The 25,142-nt window shown below is 35.2% G+C and overlaps 1 protein-coding gene across 1 annotated transcript in view; it reads left to right on the top strand.

Annotated features, from left to right (window-relative positions):
- Positions 1-9,922, top strand: part of FYB1 (FYN binding protein 1) — a 154,792-nt gene extending 144,870 nt beyond the window's left edge. The window contains exons 16-18 of the mRNA XM_019650737.1: positions 5,907-5,940; positions 8,079-8,110; positions 8,859-9,922. Coding sequence (XP_019506282.1) covers positions 5,907-5,940; positions 8,079-8,110; positions 8,859-8,881 — 89 coding nt within the window. The 3' untranslated portion in view covers positions 8,882-9,922. The remainder of the gene's footprint in view (positions 1-5,906; positions 5,941-8,078; positions 8,111-8,858) is intronic.
- The last annotated feature ends 15,220 nt before the right edge of the window (positions 9,923-25,142 follow it).

The following is a 25,142-nucleotide window of genomic DNA, read 5'->3' as shown; positions in this document are numbered from 1 at the left end:
GTGAAGAAGAAGACAGGGAAGGGAAGGCAGCCAATAAAGCCTTGTTCTTGAAAAAGTTACCACTTGGATGATTGGATCTTAATCTAATTGGGAACTTGGAGTGGCAGTTATCCCATCCAGTGGGAAACAAACTGGGGTATTTATACACCAAATCTTGTCCATCAGGAGTTGAAGCCTACTCCTGAGCAGGTAGCAAGTAATTCAGGATATTGAGCAAGTTGATGAGAGTTCTGGAAGCCAGAGAAAGAAACAGTAAAAAAACAAAAAAGCAAATGCTGTCAGTTGAAAGTTGAGCCAAAAGGCACTTAAGTGGTAAAGGTGAGGGTATATGGGGGGCTCATTGGAAGCATCTACTATTGCCTTTCAAATTAAGTATTATTTCAAGATTTAATTATTATATCTCTTTTAAATTTACTTTTATTTTTCCTCTTGCTTTTCTTATTTTTTTTAAACCTCCTGCTTATTCCTTCCTTGAAATGGATCCTTGACTTTCTTAATTTTCTGAAATTTCTGATCCATTCCACACATGCCTCTGTAGAATTTAGGATGATTTTTTAATTGGATTTAACCCTCCCTCACCTGGATTATTGCAACAACCTTTCCAATAATATGTCTACCTTATGCTTACTTTCAGCTAGCTAATTCACTCACCATACTGTTACCTGAATATTATTTTCAAAGGCACAAAGTCTTTAAGCTAGTACATAACACCCTTTCTGATCTAGCCTCACCCTCAGCAACTATTTCCCATCTGCACCTGACACCCCAGAATCACAAGCTACTTACTTGTCACTCCCTCATTCCCTCAATAAATTGTTATTTCACCCTTCTACGGTATTTTATTCTACTTGGAATGCCCGTAATTGTCTATTAAAAACAACTCAGTTGTCATCTAAAATTGGAGACACGCCCACTCCCCAGCCACCCCATCACAATTAATATCTCCCCTGCTCCACCATGCTACTACTTTTGTTGCTGTAATTGTTTTTTTGTTGTTGTTGTTGTTTTGTTTTTTGGGTTTTTTTTTACCAATCTATTATTCTTATTAGACTCTAAGCTTCAGAGTAGCTTTAATGAAATGTTCTCAACATTCTACAGTGCCTGGAACCTTATTTAGGACTTGCTGCACTGAATTTGACAATTTGGAGATGCCAATTGGGTAACCAGATGAAAGTCTGACACACGGACACAGAAAAATGTCTGTTGAATAGTTTAACTGGTTAGGAAACAGTTCTCTGTCTTAGCCTTAATAATGTGATTCGCTTCTTGTATATCATTTGGGAGACTCTAAATCTTTCTGTTCCTTATTTCTACATTTTCTGATTAGCAGCGAAGGGATTTGATATCCAACACCATGGTGACCAAAACATGTTCCTTACTCTCCATTATTCTGTAATCCATCAAAGAAAAGAAAGCATAGTTTACTTAAACCTAAGGTTAGTAATGGTGGAAACTAGAGGCTAAAGCATTAACATTAATCCCTTCCCATTGTGAAGTGGAGTACAAGCCACTTTCACAGCCATTATCTCACTTGATCCATTGACTTGTGAAGCACATATCACAGAGGCACTGAAATCTTAAATATATATTCCTGGCACATTCCCAAATGTTTAGAATTTCTCCCTACTATTTGTGCATATTCCACAACTCAATGTCTCATAAGATATAAGTTTTCCCACCTCCTGTTGCTTGAGAAAAATTTTCTACAAAAAAATATAGAATGAGACATGAGCTATTTGTGGTTAAAATGTTCTCCATTTCCTTTGGGCATCAAAGAAAGGGGATTTTATAGGTGCTTTGGAGTTTCCCAAATCCGATTGATCATTTCTTTGCTTAAGTAATTTTGCTTTCAATTTTAAAGCAATACATGCTCACTGAAGAAAAAAAAATTTAAGTCAGAAATTTGAAACGCCACCCTGATTTGAAGGCTTGGAAATAGATGATAGATCAATAGATAGATAATAGATAGTTATATAGAGAGAATATTTTATAAAACTAGGATTATTATAATAATTTATATTCAGTATTATACATTGCATTTTGGTTTTTCTTTCTATTATGAGCATTTTCCCTTAAAATTGAACATTGTTCCATTTGCCTGGGTAAAACTGTGTAATATAATTTTATTGTCTTTAAACTGCATGAGGCCAAATTGAGTAAATTTAACTTTATTTCTGAACTTGCTCACAACAAATGAGATAAAAAGGAACTCATGAAAGCTATCATTTTTATAATGTAAAAATTTGCGAATAGAATGAAGATATTTTTCTTTTTTTTTTTAAAGACTTTTATTGGGGAATTGGGGGGATGGGAAAAGTGCTGGGGAATCAGGGGAAGGGGAACAGGCAAGTTGCTGTTGTTTTGTTCTTCAGTCTAGTTGTGGAGGACGTTGCTTCACTGGCCCAAGTTGGCACCATCATTGCACTCTTCCTGGGGAAGGCAGATCAGTCGCCAACTTCTGGACGGCCGCTCACGGCGGCTGCTGGCCACTCACGCTGGCTGCTGGCTATATACAGTAGCCCATGGCAACCCACTGCAGCCGGGGCTGCAGCCTACGCCATCACTGGCGACTCACAGCAGCCCAGCTCCAGGTTGAGCTGTTGTTCAGCATCTTAGCTGTGGAGGGCAGTGTCACTGGCCCTCATATGTGGGATCCGAACCGGGGCCCTCTGGCGTCCCAAGCCAGTTCTTAACCATCGCACCACTCAGCCGGCCCTGAAGATATTTTTCAAAAGAGTTTGTATTTCCTTAGTAATTTTATGTTCACAACATCCCTCTGAAAGGTGAATCATTAATCCTGGGACATTTCAGTACTGTAGCAAGCAAACATTTTGGGAGGAAATTAACTGGCACATATGGATGTGTGGGGAGTACTTTCTTAAGTAGCTCTACCCTGCCACACATTCAAAACATTTGTTTCAAGCCACTGTGTTCTGCTCTATGAATGTGAGATTTCCAAATAACAATTTTATATTATATGTGAAAATCCCTGGTGTGCCAGCACCCATAAATAATATGGGCTAATTAAACATGGCAACCATTCTACATGGTACAAAACCACGAGGTATTTTTATTTATTTAATTTGTATGTTTCATTAACATTTTCTTTTCATGGATGTACATGGAACATGTAAGCAAAAGAGCATTTATCTACTGAAAAAAAAAGTTATCTCTAGGAACTATAATGGAGAGATTATATAAAAACTCATTGTAAGTCATTTGTTTTGACATTGTCATGAATCATGCTTTTAGCAGGATAAAGTTTTAGCAGAGATTTATAAAGCTGTTAGACAGCAAAACCTATGCTGCATTAAAAGTCACTAACCCTGTAAAAAGGCTATTTAATAGTAATTTTATAGCTAATGAGCCCCAAATTATTATATCATTTCAGGGAATTAAAATTGAGCAGCACAATACCATCCCACACTTCATCACCTTGATACATTTCCTTAAATAATATTCAGTCTTGACGTTTATGTATCACACACACAAAACAATGGAACGTTCAACAAATGAGAAAGTTGTTCCATAGAACTCTTGAATAGGCAAGATATAGGAAGAAATGCAATAGGTGTTTGAGAATTTAAGAGAATATATTTTTTGTAATTAATTTTGCGAAAGTTAGATAATTAAGCTGTACATCACAAGTTATTAAAATTAGTCATGTAAAACACCGTTTTAGTGCTTAGTTAGTGTTCTATCCAATTCTACACAATTTTAGCATAATTGACTTTTTCAAAGTAGATTACCTAAAAGCACAGGAGAATAAAACCTGTTAATTTCCCAAAACGTTGACTATATTCTTTTTGTTTTTATCTCTAATTCTCTTAATCTCCTAGAGGTTTAAAAAAAAACACAGAAATATATTTGATACTAAAATAATTCCAGTCCCTGACAACACTTTATAATTTGTTATACATTTCTCTAATCTTCTATCTTCTAATTTTAGTTCAGAGACTTTATAAAGCCCCAATAACTCAGAATGAGATTAACACCCTTATTAAAAGCTTTAGTTCATGTGTCATTATTTTGTAATTAACTTAAAACCTGAATATTTCATGGGAACAATTATTATTGTATTGAAAAATATGTTTTATTTTTCAATTCGTTTTAAGAGAAAATTCAAAAATTCAATTTTAAGTAATGAAAAAAATAGTTTGTGACTATTACTATCTGTAGAGAACTGTTCACATTTTTATTTTAGCCCCCAGACATAAGTTCAGGTAAAGACAGATTGCAGTTCTTGGAACCTGATACAAAATCCACAATTTGTTCTAATAGCTCACTATCTGCACTAATTTTTTCCTTTGAGAGAACTGAATTTTCAAAGAGATAAGCTTATCCCCCTTTAAAAATTATGTTAAATTATGATGTATACCTTGTTTTTTAAAGTCTGTTAACATGAAATGAATGAAAGAACTGTGATATCAAAGGCTACCCCAGGATCATAGATATTCATTTTAGATGTTCTTACATTAATAATTTTTGCTACTTTTGCTTTGACTGAAAAAAAGAAGGTATAAAATGGTCTAATTTTTCATACTCTGAGTAAAATATTACTTTACTATGCTTTATCATTTGGGAACATGTTTCGTTATGTCCATACTACAGGAATTCAAAGATAGCCTTGATTCTTATCCAAGTAGGATTCTTATAAACAGTTTTCATTTAAGGGTGATGAATTTCTTGATAAAAATATTTTGGTGAATTTTTTTGTACCCTGGAATATTTCAAAGGAAAGTTCATTTTCTTAAGTTTTAATCTATAATTTCAGTTGTATGATCCTAGCTTTTTAAAAATATGTTTTTGCATGTTAAATAGACATCATTATGTTTAAGTACATTTATTATCACTTGTATTAGCTTTGCTTATGAGCTTCCTGGTTTGTAATTTTTTTACCCATTTACTCTGATTTAGAATCAAAAGTAGACTAGAGTGAACCAAAACCAATAGATTGATTCAGTGAAAGAAATGATTTAGAGACTGTATTGACAAGGCAATAAATGGTAGTAATCTCAAGCATACAACAGTTTAAGCAGTAACACAAAACTGATAATTCCAATGGTTAGTAATATTAATTAGATGTCAGCAGACATTTTCTTAAGAAAAATAATCCATAGTTTTTCTTAGGAGTATTTTGCACTATGAAAGGCAAAGACAAAGTGCTCAAAAAAGTATATTTGCTTTTGTGCATAAAATATGGCCTATTTCCTACTTAACAGTGGAATTACTAGAATCCTTGGTGTGTGTTCTTCTAATCATGATTTGTTCCATGAAAGGTGAAAAGGCAAATATTGACACTCTGTCAAATGGCAAAAACAGTTGAAGAAACTCTTCCACACTGAATATACGAGAACTATTTAGAGACCATTTACAATGCATACTCACTCCCCCAAGTAGCCACCAGTTTGATGGCATCTGAAAGCAGTTCTGACTCTACTCAATATAACAAAATTTTACGTGTTAAATCTTAGACATGGTGGTATTTAAAATACCTACCTATGAACTACTTTTGCAATTGAAGAAACTAGGTGTAATAAATTCTTCCTAAAACTGGGTCATATGGGTAACACCTTGAGGAAATAGATTAAAATTTGAAAGAAGCAGTAGCTTAGAGAAGAAAAATAATTTGTTTTTATTTGGGAGGATGAAGAAAAGATTGTAAAGGGAGTAAAAGAGACATGTAGGAGAAAAAGAGAAAAGTTGGAAAGAAAAGGAGAAGAAAGGAAGGAGAGTTAAGTAGACACAAGAAAAATGAGGATAGATACAATTATTCAATATATTATATTATATTATATTATTATATTATATTGATTATTCAGTTCTATTTCAATTTCTTAAATGAAATAGTAAAGCTGTTTCACGTCGATACTATTTATAAAATTTATTTCCTTTTTCTTTCACAGATGGTTACGTCCTTCGGAGTTACTTGGTGGACAAGTAAGCCCATTTTCTACTGTATACTTGTAAAAAAAGTTATGCTTTACTTTAAGAAAGATATTAATGTCATTTAAATAATATAATCTACTGACCTATCATAAATAAATTTTAGAACAATATTCTAATATCAATATGGTGGTACCCATAATGAAGTGAAGGTTTCCATAAAGTGTCACTATTCAATAGACAAGAAGCCCTTCTCATTCATGATTATACAGCTCATAGTTTTATATATTCATTGGAGACAGACAGGTCAGAGTCACTAACACTTTCATTAATACTTTGCATTTCACTTGCTGATTAAAGCAGTTGGTTGAATTGAATTAATCAGGGATCAATTAGTAAGTCTACACAGTAGGTGCTAATATCTCCTGTTAACAGTTTGTATTTTAACCCCTAACTGAGAGCTTTTCTTTACTCACACCAGGCATAGTAGAGTATTAAGTTGCCTTTTTTGGAAGCATGCCAGAAAAAAAGATAGTAGTCAATGATTCTTCTATTTTTATGAATAAGACATTGTCACAGTCTGGTATTAGCGTGCTATTAGAGTCCCCCCAAAACATAATAAGATTCTGTTCCAAGTAAACCAGTGCAAGAAATGAACTCCATTATCAAATCAGGACATATACCAATACAAATATTTACTGAATTCAGCATAATAAAAAAAATCAAGGAAGATTCACAAACTGGACCCATAAACAATGTGACACCGGTCAGAAAGACACGAATCCATGTTAAGTGCTCTGTCTTCAAACTAGTACAGCGTCAAAAGAAAACAATCATAATACTTTTATTTTAATCAGAGCATACATCACGGTGGTAGCCATGGGACTTTTCAATAGGTTTTAGTCTACGAAAGATACAAATTTCAAGGAAAGAATATGTCGCAAACAAAAATAATCTTCATCAGTGATTATTAAGGATGGTTAACAGAGGATTTAGAAATTGTACTCTCTAAGTAATGATTGATTTCCCACCTATTGAAGTGAATACTTCGTAAATGTTTATGGAATGAATGAAAGGAAAATCTGTCCTCTTTGCATTTCAAATTTCCCTTAGCCAAACCCTCCCTCAATCTCCGAGAAAGGATCCAAACAGAATACATAGGGAACTCACAGCATCTGCCATAGTTGGCAGCAATTTGAAGGGCCTGCTGCTGTTACCATGATGAAAGCACAGAGGTAGTACAGTCATGAAAAGTGGGTCTGGTCTAAGTGACAGTCACCTTAACATTTACAGACTTTGAAACTGTATTCTACATTTCAAGGCTATGTTAATATTTGTAATACTTTCTGTTTTAATTACTTGTATATCATTTTCTGTTCCATTAAATTATAAGCCGCTTGAAATCAAAGCTAGTGTCTTACTCATATTTATATCTTCTGGTACATAGGAGGCACTCAGTATGTATGTAGAATAGAATATTTCACAGATTCAGGGCCAGGTAAAATGTGTAAAAAGAGCCAGAACTATTATTATGAATGCTGCCTATAACCATAAATTTTTTAGAATTACATATATAACATAAGAATCACCATACTAACCATATCTTGGCTACTTATTTTATAATGAATATTTATGTTTTTTTATAATTAATACTTTTAAATTATAATTAAAAACATGCAAAAGTGATGCACCCATTTCCTATGTCAAATATTATCCTTTTTCATTCAATGTTTGAAGTTGAAGTAAAAATAGAAAGCTTATATTAATAGATATAAATGATGCATTGCAGTTTGGGATTAGAGCCCCCAGTGGAATACTACACCATGATTTTTCAGTTTGCTTAGTTCAACACTTCTTACCAAGCTCAGCTGTGTGGTAGGCTCACAGGTGGGTCTAAAGATGAGTGAGGCGTGGTCTGTGCTCTTAAGGCACATTTCCATTATTCTATATCTATGATAATCAGAATAAGTTGAGGGTTGTTGTTGTTTCAGAATGAAACAGAGGATTAGGTTAAGCCAATGAAAGGAGATGCAAATAACTATGATATTTCTTCCCACTTATAAATGCATAACATGTAACTTCTCACCCTTAAATGCTTTGCCATATAAAATCAGATCCCTAAGCTTTTAATCTAAAATTGTTTTAATGCTAAGAAGATTTTTTTTAATAAAAATTATTTTCTACATTTACAGTGATGGAGAGATCTACGATGACATTGCTGATGGTAAGTCTCCCATGGCACCACTACAGGAGACAGGAACAGTCAACTTACTGTTCTTAGAACTACTACAAATAGCTCGCTGGATTAATTAGAGCTTTCCAATCTGATCGGAATTTGAAGCACTTGAAAACGTGAGGAAAGATAAATGCCCTGGAATAATGAGAAACAATTTATTTTTGCACATGACCAGAAATCAAGGAAGCATCTCTTATTTATTTTCTTTGAAAATAGAAGTATGAAAATATTTGGTGAATTTTTCGTTATAGTATGAATCTTAATAAGAATTGCTTTTACCCACAAAAAAATATGTGTACTTCGCCAATAAGTAGGTACTTATTTCATAACTTACAATGCTCACTAATATGCTCTAAGCATTGTACATTTCTAAATTATGATCTAAAAAATTAACCTCAACTAACATGAAGCATAATGTTAATAATGTTGCCTTTTGGTCTCCTTTTAAACTTATGATGCAACCTCATTCAAAATGACTACCAAAAAGCACATTTAATTCAGTGCCAAATAAAATAACTCATTTTTGATAGAGAATAAATTTGTCCGGAAGCTTTGTTGGAATTGTATACTGAGCAATAAAAGTTAAATCAATATGTGGCCTTCCACATGTGGCCTTCCTCTACTTTTTCATAAAGTGAGCCAATTCTATTTTTTAAAATCCTAAACCAGGAAACTATGAATCACCCATATTTCCAACCTTGGAACTATATTTAAATTTGTATTTTTTTTCTTTCAGGTTGCATCTATGACAATGACTAGCTTTCAGCTTTGATCATTCTGCAGTGTTCATTTGATGCCAATATGAAGTCTGGGTTTTAATTGGGTATCATAGCAAGTGAATGTACAAAACTACTTAGTATCATTTGTTATAAAGTTCAGGTTATCTTTATAAAGTTTTGAAATTTCGGACATAGAAAATGATATCTTTGCTTAATCAACATCTTGGAAGACTGCATCAATGAGATATAATATCTTATAATAAAAATAGTAAGAACTATTTTCTGCCTCAGCTACAATTACGAAGGCACTTCTTTCATATCATCAAAAGACAGCCCTTCTTTTAAAAAGCAAATCATTTGAGAAGAAATGACTGTGTTGTCTAAAGAAATATGGGAAGAACAATAAGGAAATATAAAAAAAGGAAATTTTAAAACATCCCACAAGAAGAAAACTATTGTTTGCTCCTCTAATTGCAATTATATCTTATATTCTCTATTCAAATTATCTGTCTTTAAAAAAGCAGAACTGTCTTCTCTGTTGCTGGCGGGTTAAATGTTTTTGAAAATTACAGTAGTAACAGAACTTTTGTATAAAGTTTGTCCCTATTTGTTAATTGTGAATATGTGTTAATTATTTGATAAGGATGTATGCATTTTGGTATGCACACATGAGATTAAAACTATAGAAGAGTCTAAAATGTTTTCTTTTTGCAGATTCATATGCTAACAGTATAATTCTGTATTCTGTTTAAAGTACTATTGTAACTAGAGTATAAATGAATGCGGGCTCCCTAAAATTATTCAAAATGGACTTTGAAATTAGCCTTTTATGGCACTTCTTCATTATGAAGACTTTTAAAAAGATTTTTATTTCTATTTTTGTTTTTCAATTACCTCAATGGAGCTTTTTTTAAAAAAACTACTTTACTGGAAAGTTGGCCAGCAGAGGGAGTACAAATTAATAAACCCCGGTGTTTGTATTAGGGTGTTTCTAGTCATACATACTCTTTCCCAAAGCAACCTAACAACAAAATGTGAAGCATTTGGGTCTAAAATGCTAAGAACACTAAACACCATGATACAAAAAGCAAAACCCAGCACCCAAGGAAAGAGCTTCTGAAGAGTGGCCCCACTGAATCGAAATATTTTCAAATAATTGTAAAGGAACTCAAAGCCTTCATATGGGTAAAGTGGAATTTCCATTAGATGCATTGAAATTTGAAAATAGATCATCAACTTCTATTGCTCAATTGACAGATTCTGGAAGTCTGAGGCCGCCCAAATTAGAAGCCACCAATCTCAAAGACCCCCAGCAATTATGAAATACTTTGATGTCTACTTTTTGGTAGGGGAACTTGCATATGCTCACATGATGAATTTATTTTAATACCAGATAATATTACATGGTCCAAAATGTTTTTTGTTTGTTAAATTTGGTAACAAGTATGCCTAATACGCTGACAGTGTATTTCCAGTAACATTTTTTTCTGATTGAAAATAGTATAAATTCAACAGAGTATGAGCTTTTAAATTCCAAATTAGATCAAGGGAATGTTTTAGAGTTTTGGTTTATACACCAAGAAATAGACATGCACACCTATAAAGATTTATGTAATAGATGACCACCTTAATATAAAATAAATATTTGAAGTATTAATTTTAATATACTAATTATTTCTGTGTGTGTGGAATCCTGTCATGTGAGAAGAGCAACAAATAAATAATACCTTCAGCAAATAAGTTTGCCTCCGACTTCATCAAGAAATTGAGGCCATCCGCCTTTCTCTACCGAAACTGGATGCCAATCTACAAGAGTCTTTCTCTGAGTCCATCCGTACCTATTTTTGCTTCAGTCTCAGGGGATGGGGTACCTCCTGTTCAAGACCAAACCTTCCATCAGTGCCCCTGATACTTTGTCTTCCTATTTTGTAGTAGAAATTGAGATAATCAAGTGCAATTTCCTTCAACTGCCAACAATGTTGAACTTTTCTTCCTCTTGCCTTTCTTCTTCCACAATTAATTCATTCTCGTTCCCTTTCTCAATCTCCCAACCTCTCTCTCTCTCTCTCTCTCTCTCTCTCTCTCTCCCCCCTTCTTTCATTCCCTCCCCATTCATCTTTCCCTCCCTTCTTCTCCCATTGTGTAGATTCCTTCCTTTAGGCTTACAAATATACTGAAGTCTTTCCCCTTCAAAAAACAACAGGAAAATATAGCCAAGTTGTTGTCCTTCAATCTGAGTTGTGGTGGGTGCAGCTCAGCTCCAAGTCCAGTCGCCATCCAGCCATCTGTCGGCAGCTTGCAGCCACTCAGCTCAAGGTGCCATGTTCAATCTTAGTTGTGGGTGGGTGTAGCCCACCATCCCATGCAGGAGTCCAACTGGAAACCTTGTTGTTAGGAGCATGTGCTCTCACCAGCTGAGCCATCCTGCCACCTGTTGGCAGCTCAGCTCTGGTGCAGTTCACTGGCCCATGTGGGAATCAAACCAGCGACCTTGTTGCTCAGAGCTCACGCTCTTAACCAACTGAGTCACTCGGCCAGCCCAGGAAAACTTACTTTAATTCAGATACCTCTCCAACTACAGCCTATGTCTACCTACCTTTTCTCATCCCATTGTCTTAAAATTGTAGGGTACATGTAGTAACCAGGAGAATGTGCCTCACAGACCCACAACTATGGGGAGCTTAACTGACCAAAGAACCCAGCTTCTGCACTCTGAAATCCATCACCACAGTTGTGCCAACACCAGGCCTCCCCCAACTACTCCTGCATAGCTAATGACTGGGCATGGCTGGCCCATGCCTGAGAGATACAGAAGCCCTTGGGTGGCAAGCTTTGGTTTGAGGACTCCTCAACAGCCTTGCTACACCTTCCTTATCTTGCATAGCACTCTGAGATACTGTTTTGGAACCATCCTTCCCTTCCCTAGGGTCAGACCTGCATTGCTCTCGGATGGCTCTTCCAGCCTTCCCCAGCTCCCTCCCATTTTCTCTAATACACGTATTTTTCTCAGAAAAAAAAAGAAAGAAAAAGAAAAATGATTGCCTTTCACTCCATCTTGGTGTCATGCTTTCCAAAGGATCCAAACTGAACACAGTACAACTGAGGATTTGAAGAAGTATACATCTTCCTCCTCAGATCAACTCTGGGGAATGAATTTTTTATTGTCGTTGTTCTTAGTCTTTATTAAAATCAGTGTGATAGGATTCTGCAACTAGCAAAAAAAGAGGGGGGAAAAAAACAGTCATTGTCAAAGATTAAGTTGTCGTATCCAAAGGCTCAACTCTACTGTTTTCCATATTAATATTAATGACTACTTTTCTTCCCAGGGAAGGAATTTTTAAATCAATTTTTAATTAACTTTAACATGAGTGTAGTGCTTACCACTAGCATCTTCGTGAACCAGACTTGGAAGTAAATGCTGCCCTTCAGAGTTATCTTCCTTCAGGACAAAATGGCCAACCTTTTTACCCCTGCCTCACTCATCACCATATGTGGGCCACCCTGGGAAGGGCATGACCTTGTGCCGGATAACTGAAGCTGAGGCAAACCCTGAAGGGGCAGACGGCTGAAGGTGGTCTACAGATCGCACTCCTCCCAGTAGGAAGGTTAGCTGCATGCAGCAATTCCCCCTTCCTTAAAGGGGGTCTGGCAGTCCGTGTCCATAAATGGATTGAGAGGTAAATGGAAGGTTAAAAAATTGAGACAGACTTTATGGACACCCCTTTCTAGAAATTTTATGGTAAAAACGAGAAACATGATATAAAAATGAGAAAACGAGAAACATGAGAAACATGATACAACTGATAGCCAGATGGGAAAATAAAGTGAAGAGAGGTATTTTTTATTTTGTTTTGAGAAATTGTTTTCAAAGAAAAGACTTGAGCTTATTCAAAAGTAAATGAGAAGGATCTAGCTGAGAAGGAAAAATAAAAACATAGGAGAGATGAGGAATAGTCAAAGATCTAAATTTCTTGAAACGATAGCATTTCTTGAACAGAAATAAACCACAAATTACAATTTTTTTCCCTAACAATTTCTTATTACATCTCTGAAATGCTAAGTATTGTTCTGGACACATGATAAGGACTCAAATATTACCACATTATTATGCTAATTTTAAAATACTTGCTGATGCTGCTTATATTGTCATAATTATGCCACATACTTAAGGGTACATTTTAGTGACTGTGTTCGTCATTTTTTCTGCCTCCTCCTTGAGATTACCAACTAAGTCATGTAACCTTAAATAAGAGTCTAAATTTGGCTAAGATTCAGGATCTTCGTTTATAAAATATGAAAGTACTTACTTTACAGGGTGTATATACTTAAGCACTTAGTACAGTGTCTGACACCTATTAACTATTATTGTCATCTCCCTGCTTGCTAGTTTGCTATTATACATTTTGAACATGTCAGTGCAATGATCCTATTGATGAGCATGCCTTTGATGGTGGTAAACTTGCTCTGAGTCCTAGTTATTTGCCAGCTGATATGTGAGGGTAATACAGAAACATTTAAGATTAAATACAACAAAAATAAAATAATAATAAATAAATGCAATACCTGGGCCAGGTCCAGTTTCTACATCTGAGTATTAGGTTACAGTGTGGTACATCTTTTTTCATTTGGTATGAACTACACTGCAACTACACTGTAGGGAGAAAGCCATCATTAGTTATATAGATAGATATAGATATAGATAGATATAGATATAGATAGATATAGATATAGACATAGACATATAGATATATGGAGAGAGACACACACCAAGGTATATTTTGTTTCCATATTAAACACAGTAATAAGGAAACACACACACACACTTTCTCGGTTTTCTTGAAGGATTTGGACTTCTATCTTTTCTTGTTCACTTTGGATAGAGACATTGGTAAAGAAATGGTTCTTTCCTATAAGAAACATGACAGTGCCAACATGATGATAAATGGCAAATAATATTTCGCTTTGGTGTACAGATAATAGAGAATGGTGGGGACTGTGGCAAACAGTAGACTGTAAGCTCTGTCCACAGGAATGAGTGGCTAATTATGCTATTTTCTATTTGGCCTTCCAGATTCCTCTCTCCAACCTTCCCCATCATGTTCTGTGCCCCTCAAGACTAACCTTTATGGACTGCCTCAAGAGGCTCCCTTGATTTACAGCTTCCAGTTTCATTTGGCCAATGAGGAGCAATAGCAGGCAGTCACAGGGTCAGGAGAGTGAGGTTTGGATATTTATTCCTCCATTTTCTCTCTGAGGCATCATCATGAGCTGGCTGTGTCCTTCACCCAAGGTCACGGCTGTCAGGCAGGCTTCTCCACATTGTGCTGACTCTAGGTCCCAGGTCTTTTCCTTCTCTCTGCTCCTTCAAGATTGCAACCACTCCCTGAGGTTACCATTTTCAGAGGATGATATTTCCTTTTTGATTACCCTACACACTGTCCACACATTTGTAAACAGTCCCTTTATGAAACCTTTCTCAAATTTCCCAACTTGAGATTGCCGTTTGTTTCCCATACGGGCCCTAATGATAATATGACTCAACTTTGATGGATTGTAAGTCCGGTATTGATAGATTCTCCAATTTTTCAAAAGAAGCTGGATATCAAGGTATCCATAAAAGTAGGACATATAATTCCTACTTTTTAAAAAACTGTCAATTTGATTTTTCTTAAATGCACTATTCAGACCAAACAAATTATCCCTGTATGACAGATTCGACCCAGGCAGTCAGTTTGCAACATCAGCCATTTATGACGGGAAATTAATCAGATGAAGCATGGGCTACTCTGTAGCTGTCCAACTTGCCAAGAATGAGGAGTCTTTTTATGTGGGTGAGTGACGGACAAATTTATTTAGTGTCCATGACAACCAGTTTACATTTCTGCTAGCAGCACCAAATGCCACTGAGAGGTCTAATAGGAATACAATCATAAAAAACTAGAGCTGCTGCACACAGATTCCTTAGAATCTGATATGTTGGAACCAAATAGAAATCTAAAGTCGAACTGTGGTTTGGCACTTGCCCAACTGAGAATGATTTTCAATAGCTAATATAGGCTATTTGTGGCCATGTTCTTATTAGCAAAGGAAAGCAAAGACATACCTCCTGTGACCACCAATGTCATCTCGGTTCTTGGGAATAGACCTTTGAAATATAATCATGTTCATACACTTTAAGTCGAGAAAGAGTTTTAATCAGGCACATAAACTATCTTTTCCATTTCAAATTCATAATCTAATCGATGTCATCAGATAACAAAGCTTGACTCTCCATCACATTTCTTGAAATTTAGGTTCTTATACTTTAGCTAATATGATATGCTTGTCAGAGCTTCTCCCTACATGGTGGAAGTAGTGTTAGGAAAAGCATTGAAATGCTGTTGCCACCCACACATCTCAGGGGACCAGAGTTTTCTTTTGGTTTCTCTTCTTTAATATGTATCAATCTCAGAAAAGTACATTAAGCTATGACGGTTACTAACCTCCAAAAACTAAACAAATATACAGGACTAGAAAACCAAAACCACAAAGTATTCAAGGACATGTAAAGGTTTTTCTGCAAGAGCAACAGCAAAAATCTCTCTTATTCTCAATATAGCTGTAGAAGTAGACATATTAGGAATGTTTCTTAGGTAGCGTCCCCTAGAAGCAGAGCTTGCGACTGGAAATCTTGTGTGAGGGGTTTGTCGAAGGGGCTCTCCCAGGAGTAACTTGGAAGGTGTAAGGAAGCAGGATAGCTCAGGGGAAGAAGTTGGGCAAAGATGTGGATCCAACGGCAGCCCAGGCTCAGCCTGATTCGAGGAGGAAGCTCTGAAGCAGGAATGACTCCACTGAGTCAGGCCACACTGATGCTGGGGAGCTCGGCTTGTGTCCCCACACCCCACATCAGGCAGCCCTGGGCTGCCAGAGGCTTGCTCCTCCCCCAACCTCCATCTCCTGTGCTAGGCTTCTCTGAGCAGCAGTGCTCCTTTGGTCTGAGGGCAATTCTCTGAAGTGAGGTGCAAATGTGAGCTTTAGCAGACAATTCTTATGGCAGCTGAGGGATGGAAGCACCTGCCAAAAAGTTACCAGGTATAGAATAGAAATAAATTTCCTACAGAAATTGTGGGTTTTAAAAATAATCTTAATTTTTCAATTACAGTTGACAATGTTACATTAGTTTCAAGCGTACAACATAGTGATTAGAGTTTATATAAACTACGAGGTGATCACCCCAATAAATCTAGTACTCATCTGACACCATACATAGTTATTACAATATTATCGACTACATTCCTTATGCTAAACTTCACATCCCCATGACTATTTTGTAACTCCCAATTTGTACTTCTCAATCCCTTCCCCTTTTTCACCCATCCCTGCAACCTCCCTCCCATGTGGCAACCCTCAAAATGTTCTCTGTATCTATGAGTCTGTTTCTGTTGTGTTTGTTTTGTTCTTTAGATTTCACATACAAATGAAATCATATGTGATTTGTTTTTCTCTGACTTACCTCCACTCAGCATAATGCCCTCTAGGTCCATCCACGTTGTTGCAGATGGCAAGATTTCATTCCTTTTTGTGGTTGAGCAATATCCCATTGCTCAGCCACCTATCTATATATGTACCACCACCTCTTTATCCATTAAGCCTTTGATGGACACCCAAGTTGCCTCCGTATCTTGGCTATTGTAAACAATGCTGCAATGAACATATAAATGTCCCTTTGAAGTAATATTTTTAATTTCTATGGATAAATAACCAGAAGTAGAATTACTGAATCCCATTATTACTGGGTCATATCAATTATAATTGATATGGGAGGGTAGAAATCTCCTTTGTAGCTATTTGTATAATAAACTTCTTAATTAATCATTGTATACCTTGAACTAATATTGAAACACTTCATATATCATATGAGAAGTTTATAACAGTCCAATTATATTACATATTTTGCTTCTATACCTTAAACCCACAATGCATTGTTATTGCCTTTGTTTTAAATGAGATATTATCTTTTAATAAACATCTTATTTATTTACCACTACATCTATATTAATCATTTTTATTTACCTATATATTAACCAAAGCATTCTTGTCCCATCATGTAGATTTGAATTTCTATCAGATATTATTTTCCTTAAGTTTGTGGAACTTCTGTCAACATTTTATTACAGAAAACAACTGTTCATGACAAATTCATTCAATATTTTTTAATCTGAAAATTCCTTAATTTTACTTTCATTTTTGAAAATTGATTTGACTACATATAGAATTCCAGCTTATAGACATTTCTTCCCTTTTTTATTTTAAGGATGTTATTTAATCAAATTCTGGCTTGTATTGTTTCTGACTAGAAGTCATCAGTAATTCTTATTGTTGTTGCCTGTAGTTAATTTGCCTTTTGTTCTCTTCTCCTATTACTTTAGCTGTTTTCTCTTTACCTTTGACATTTGACAATTTGATAATTATGTGCCTGGAGATGATTTTCTTTGTGTTTATCTTGCTAGTGATTCGCTTAGCTTTTTGGAGCTGTATCTTAATTTTCATCAAATTTGGAACATTTCAGCCATTACAGTCATGCACTGCTTAATGATGAGGATACGTCCTGAGAAATGCATTGTTAGATGATTTCATCGTTGTGCAAACATGATAGAGTGCACTTACACAGACCTAGATGGTGTAGCCTATTACACACCTGGGCTATATCGGATAGCCTATTGCTCCTGGGCTACAAGCCTGTATAGCATCATACTGTAACTGTATAAAACATGAGATTAAATCAAACACAAAAGAAAATGATACAATCAAGAGATACAGTAAACACAAGATGTATGAGGCTGCTGCCAGTGTAACACGGCATACTGTTTTACAGCAAAACATTTCTTTATAAGTAAAAAGAGCACTCTAAAATAATTATAAAAAGTATAATACAGTAAATACATAGACCAGTAACAGTCATTTATTATCAAGTATTACATACTGTACCTAATTGTTTGTGCTCTGCTTTTACACAACTGGCAGTACAGTAGGTTTATTACCAGCATCACCATAAACACATGAGTAATGTGTTGTGCTGTGATATCACAATGGCTATGATCTCCCCAGGTAACAGGAATTTTTCAGCTCTTTATAATCTTGGGAACCACCATTATATGTATATGCTGTCTGTCATTGACCAAAATGTCTTATGCAGCACATGACTGTATTTCTTCAAATATTTTTCTGCTCTAATCTCTCTCTCCACTTTTTTGGGAACTCTAATTACACATATTTCAGGCTGTTTGACTTTTTAAATATGGGTGACTAAGGTGCTTTCTTCCTTCCTTTCTTTCTTTTTTCCTTTCTTTCTTTCTTTCCAGTCCTTTTCTTCTCTATTTTTTCTATTGGTCTGTTTTCAAATTCACTAATCCTTTTATTTTTTAATGTCCAATATGTTATCATCTGGTGAATTCTGATATTTTTGGTATTGTATTTTTCATTTCTAGAATTTTCACTTGATTCTGTTTTACAGCATACATTTCTCTAATCAGAGTCTCCATCTGTTTATTCATTGTGTCCAATGTTTCTTTAAAATCTTTAGCCATATTTATAAAATTATGCTAATTTCAATGGCTGTGTTATCTCTGGGTCTGTTTCCATTGACTATTTTTTGTCATAACAATGAATCACATTTTCCTGATTTTTCACATCTAAAATTTTTTTTTATTACATGATGGACATTATAAATGCTGTGTTTGAGAGTTGGGATATTGCTGTTTACTTTTTAATGAGTTTTGTGTATTTTTTTCACTATTCATTTATTAATTTATTGGCAGATTAGCTTGATCCTATTGAGACTTGGTTTTAGGTTTTATTTGGATGTGTCCTTTATCGTAGCCTTTATTTTAGGGCTAATACAGCTTTTCCCCTAAATTATGGCCTTTATGGGGTCTCCATGCAACACATTCCCTAAGTATAGCCTTCTGGGGGTCTCAGAGTGTTCACCAAAGTCTCACTACTTGCTGGTGGGAACTCTAATGTCTTTTAGAAATCTGCAACTCCTGCAATCTCTATTCAGTTCAGAGCCTCCAGGAGCTGTTCCCTGCCAGGCCTCAGAGTCTCACCCTGTGGTTATGCAGCTTAAAAATTTAGTTAAATAATCAAGAGGATCCATGTACAGGTTTCTGGAGCTCCTGCTCGTCCCAGGAGAGCTTCCCGCTCGCTGATATTCTGCCCCTCAGATGTCAATTGCCTCATTACCTCTGAACTTTAAGCTTTCTTTCCTTTATCTGGCTAGACTGATGTTATCTGTTTGGTTTCCACAGCTTATGTTGCATTTTGAAAGATGTCCCCAGGAGCTCACCTTGTTTTGTTTCTTTCATTTCAAGGTCACAGTGCCACACTATCTATTGTCCAAAGCCTAAAAACAGCTTTTAATACATTTTTTCTAGGTTAATAATTGATTATTGTGGGAAAGTAAATCCATTCTCCATCATGGATGAAATCAGAAATCCTTCGTTTAAAAACATCATTTCATATATAGCTCCTTTATATTCTGCTTTCTAACATCAATATCTGGAGTCCATGGAATATAATTCTATTTTTTTTCTTTTTATTAATACTTAAGGTGACTTTTTCTTACGTGTTTGATGATCTTTAACACGTGAGCTCTTAATTGTTTTATCTTACTTTATGAAGAGCCCAGGAACTGACAGAGTGCATCCTTTCCTCTGGAAAGGATTTGTAATTGCTACTATTAGAAGCCAGGGGGCGCTACCAACTTGGGTCCATTCGGTCCATGTCTAGGATCCTGGACTTAATGGAGAAGTCTCCGGTTCTGCTTTTCTACCTTCTGGGAGTGGCTTAGTCTTCAGATCTAGGGTATGCTATTGCCACTTGTCCTCTGTCTAGCTCTTCTTTTCCAGTTTATATTTGCTCACTCTAATTTTAGTCACTGTTTTGTTTGTATGTTTTTTGATGGAGTTTTTGATGTTTTTTTAACCAAAAAAAGAAGGAAAAAGAAAGAAAAAATTAAACTATTGATGTTTATTATACAGATTAACAATGGAATTGTCATTTGGTCAGTAGGTTACATTGGCATGAATCATATAAGTTTTCCTGAGGGAAGATTGGGAGTTCTGCCATTCAGAGCAGTTCACAAAACTCCCTCAGGTATTCTCTCCAGTTAGGTACATGACTACATATTATGCTCAGGTAAATGGGTTTAAGGAGTATAAAGCATGCTTCACAAAATGGACACATGCCTTAAAAAGAATCTGCAAAGAAACTGCATGTATATAATATAAATAACGAAAGCACATGCACAGGATTTCAAAATATGAAAGATCAGATACTTCTACTTCTGATATTAGTGCTTTATCAACATTACAAGAAAAAAGCAACAGTAATTTAATCACATGTCACAATGTCAGCCAAATTGTTTTAAATTGAAATTAAAATTATGTGAAATATGAATTCATGTACGTTATTCTTTACTATTATTTAACTCTACGTGTACATTATTCGCTGAGATGTTAGCTGATTAGCAAAATATTTAAAAATAAGTATTCAGAATACAAAGGTAATTTTCTATATTTTTTTCAGCGATGTTAGTTAGAAGTCATGAAGTATTGAATCCTTACTTTGCAAAAAGAAAGACTTCTTTTTAGTAACAGACAAAAAGGTAAATATTTGTGGGGAATATGGTGGTATTTACTGTTATTATTTTTTAAAGTGGCTAAAAAGAACCATCAAAGAAGATAATTTGTTGACAAAACTAAAATGCATTTGTCAACCAAGATGGAAACAGGAAAAAAAGGGGAAAAAAGCTGAAGATTTGAAGTAAAAGGTATTTGAACAAACAGACATTATAGAAGCTTTGCTGTACAGTTAGATGGAAGCATAAATGCTTCTATGCTTGCCTGAGTATATGGTATTTGCTAAATTATGTTCAGTAATGAAATACATAAATAACTACTTTTTTTCTGTGCCACCAAAGTAAAGATGCATCAAAGAATGTGTATTCTTATCAGTGAACAACTTCCTTCATAAAAGCTATGTTTTATGAAAAATCAACAAGCAGTTGCTATAAATGAAATTTAAATATTAGGGATTCACAAAAGAACAGAGATAGTACCACATGTGATAGTTTTATATAATGAAGACCTTTAAAATACAGTTTAATTTTCACACACTTTGGAAAGAGAAGGAGAGCGACTATGAAAATCTTTTGTACCATACATACAAATGTTTGATACTTACTGAGTGGCAAACTTTTTTTTCATGATGACTGGTGGCTTAGAGTAACATGCTATCTGTCAGGTATTTTTTTAAAATATTAAATCTAATCTTTCCTTTCAAAGTAAATGTGAAAACAATGACTAAGTTATTATTCATCAAAAGAAACTTGTCCTACAAAGAGAGCATTTAGCTATTTGAAAACATTTCCACTATTTTGTGATTTTGTGTGTGTGTGAAGACAATTAAAAATATAAATGTGTCACCTTTGTAATATTTGCAAACTTAAAAATCTTGAAAACAGAGTTTTCTAACTGCTTAAAATTCTTTAAACAAAGAGTTTTAAAACCATTTGTTAAAAATTTCTAAATTTTATGCCTTCCAGTTGGCTATGAAAACAGGTTGACATTAAGAAAGAGAGACAACTATTAGCCAAATTACATAAAAAAACCTTTGACTAACTGATGAGTGAAATTGAAAAATGAGTGTTATGATTTAGAAACTGCAGCCAATAGAGCAGTTCTTCCATTTTTAATTTGTATTTTGTGAAGTTTCAGCTACGAAATCTGAACATGCAAATAAACTTTTCTTAAAATTAGACTTTTGAGTTGCTGTATCACAAAGTTTTTAACAAGAAATTTAAAAATATAATGAAATATATTCAGCCCATTGCTTTTATTTGTGCCATAGTAACATAACATTAAAAATTACTTCTAACCATTTTTATTTCATCTTTATGTTTTATTTACTAAAAAAGTAAATATACATGTATTGGAGTATATGGACAAATGCTTTTTAATGAAAAGATGCACAATTTTGATAGGTCCATAACTTAACAAATTATAATCAAATATATATAATTGTGGTTTAGGATCACCAACAAAATTTCTCTAAAATATTTTCCTTAAAAAAAATGCACAAGTAGAATTTTGTTTTAAAACAATTAAAATGATAAAAAAAAGTTTAACAATCACTCAAAATTCTACCAACCAGAGATAATCACTATTGAAACTTTAATGCATACCCTTCTAGATTTTTATAAATATATGTACCTTCTTCTTTCACAAACATAGGTTTATTCTTCATTTAAAATTGTGCTCATAGAGGGCCTTTTTACCTTACAGATTTAAAAAAAAATTATATTTAAAGGAGACTTCTGTGAGAGAGATTAAAATTTACAGGAACAATACTAAAAGGCTACTTCCTGTAGTGACCTACGCTGAATCTCTATAATCAACCCTGTGTAGGAATAATATTTGTTGAATTCAGTCTATTGCCTGTTATTTTAGTGGTCTTTATCTAGATGTTAAATGTGTAATTTAACTATAAAGAGAAATTACCGAAAAAGAGACTGACCAAATATTGTGGTTTTAGACTGGCTTTATCTTCACAAGGCCTATGCAATAAGGCAGATAAAGGGAACTAAAATTTTTGCAAGACTTTGTTCAACGTTACCACTGCATCTGAAACTGATAAAATCTGCTTTATAAACTACAATTATTAACTGTGTACAATAGGATAGAAAAAAGAAACCAGAGAGTGACTCTATCAATGGAGCCATTGTATCTTCAGGATCAGTTATCTCTTAGAGGTGTGGTCCTGGACCCAATCTCACATAACATTTTTTATCAATGACTAATACCATGAGAAAAAAACAGCAACATTCATTCACACAGCAAATGTAACCTAGTTGGGAAATGAAAACTAAGAAGAGGAAGTCACATTCTCAGTGACCAAATTAGAATCAAAATGACCCGGAAAATTGGAGAAGTAGTAAGAAGTAAACAAAATGAGTAAGACTTGGGGTGGGCTAAAATAAGGAAGAAAAACAAGTTTCAAAAAGAGAGTGGCTAGCAATTGGCAAGTGTAGAAGATAGAGATTTTAACAAATAACAAGCTAACTAGGATCAATAATGTAGTGCTATTGTTTAAAAAGCAAACACAACATTATGAAATGTATTCCTTCCCAAAATTTGCCTAAACTCCTGCTTCCTAGTTGAGTGTTACTTGCAAACACTCAGAACTTGTTCTTTTTACCAGAAATGCCATTCACCTTAAGAACAAATGTGGAGAACACAGTCACTCAAATGACTGAGACAGTAACAGAGGAAAAACTAGTTTCATTGTAGATTGGAGAAAGATGATGTTTTTCTTCTGGAAGAGGTGGGTTCATTGAATAACGATCTTGCAATAGGAACATACAGTTATAAAGATGAAAGGCAACTACTGGATTCAGGCTCTCATGTACCCCAAGTAATTTAAAGGTAGATCAATCGTTCTCAACTTTCATGAAAGACAGAGAGAGAAAATAAAGTGAAATTGTATTAGTAAGGAGTTATCTTAGAATAGATATGGATAAGAAAAATAATATAAAAAGGGTTGGTTGGAAATTGGAACAATTTTAAGAATCTGGTAGACTTTCCATTGATAGATTTCTACTCTTCTAAAATGGTGAGATATGATGCAAGAAGAGATGAAATACGAAATTTTTAGTGTCCTAGCCAGACCTCAAGTTTTGTGATTTCTGACTTAGGTTGTAACTATAATTATTTGCACCAAGACTTAAAAGCTAGAAAAGAGGTTGCAAATTTGTTGTTAAAATTAGTACTGGTGATGTCAGGAGATATTTTTAAAAAGTACTCTAATTCTGTTGTATCCTTGAATCTAAGTGCAATATCAGCATGAGACATCTGATTGCAGACCTAGTAAGAAAAGGACCTGGGATATACAGAGAACATTTTAAAATTATAGATAAGCAAACAAGAACAAAAACTGTATATGTAATTCCACTACTGAGGGAGAAAAAAATCAGTTAATATTTTCATGTATATTTATCAGACTTTTTTCTACGTGCACAGATATGTAAAATATTTTATAAAGTATTCTTTTAATTTGATATTATTTTAAACATTTATAAAATGGGAATTTTGTAATCTCTCGCTTGATTTAATATCATGAACATTATCTCATATATATATATACTACACCTATATTGTCATTTTTAATAGCTGCAATAATTTGCATAATCCTTGGGTCAAGTGTTTCCAATTGTTCCAGTATCTCCAATATTATTATTATTTTTTAAGCAACAAGAACTTTGGAACAAAGTAGGAATCAGAGCATTTACTCAACCAACAGATTATGTATTGAACATTTATTTGTGCGGGACACTGCATTCGCTGGAAGCTGGGAAAAGAGAAGTGGTTACGGCTAGATCTCCACTGTCAATTAACTTCGTCTCACGGAATAGAAAGACAAGGGCTGAGGAATAGGAAGCAACAAAACGCCCACCCTCTCTTTAAAGTTAATCTAGTTTAAGAAAATGGTGCTGGCTCAGGGGCCAGGGGTATATACATTAATTAGTAAAGCAGTTTCTAGCATTAAACTCTCTAGAGCTAGCAATTGTCAGGCTTACATATTAAAAATATCAATCCACAATATTTATATTAGCCACTTTTCTAGGAGCTACACAGACCGAAAACCCGGACACAGCCCTCAGCAGCCTCTCCTCCGTTCCAGGCAGAGAGGAAACCCTTTCCTCGGGCCTCCTGGCGTCCGCGCGCGCGCGGGACCAACCCCACGCACTGCCCGGGACGACCACCCTGCACTCCAGCCACACAAAACCTCCACGCGACCACTTCCCCTTGTAGTAGCACTTTGGCCGACTGGGGCTTTGAAGATCAAGTGCAAGGCTGCTTAGTTCGGTGGTCAGAGCGAGGGTGGAAAACAAACTTTGTTACGTGCGTGCTAAGTTGGGTGGGAGCAGAGGGACGCGAGAAATGGAATGGAGTTATGGTAAAACTGTGCGCAGCGTTTTGTTTTCGTTTTTAATAAAAGTCGCTTTAATTCATGGGTAAGGAAGGGGCGTGGGGCTGTCTATCCCAAAGCTTGAAAGCAAACACGAGAAGCACGCCGGATGGTTTCAGCAGGTGGTCAGCCGGCCGCAGCCCGGCCTCCTCCCAGCTCGCTGCGGTTTTGACTACGGTTTCCGCGGCGGCTGGAGGGGACGCATCCTCCACGTTTGTAAACTCGTATCAATGGGAGTCCCGCCGTGGGAAACGTCCCCTCCCCGCAGACGTGCTCCCAGAGGGTCAGGCGCGTCG

This window comes from Hipposideros armiger, unplaced genomic scaffold, assembly GCF_001890085.2.
Source record: "Hipposideros armiger isolate ML-2016 unplaced genomic scaffold, ASM189008v1 scaffold_146, whole genome shotgun sequence".
Classification (NCBI taxonomy): Eukaryota; Metazoa; Chordata; class Mammalia; order Chiroptera; family Hipposideridae; genus Hipposideros; species Hipposideros armiger.
This window is presented reverse-complemented; position numbering and strand designations above follow the sequence as displayed.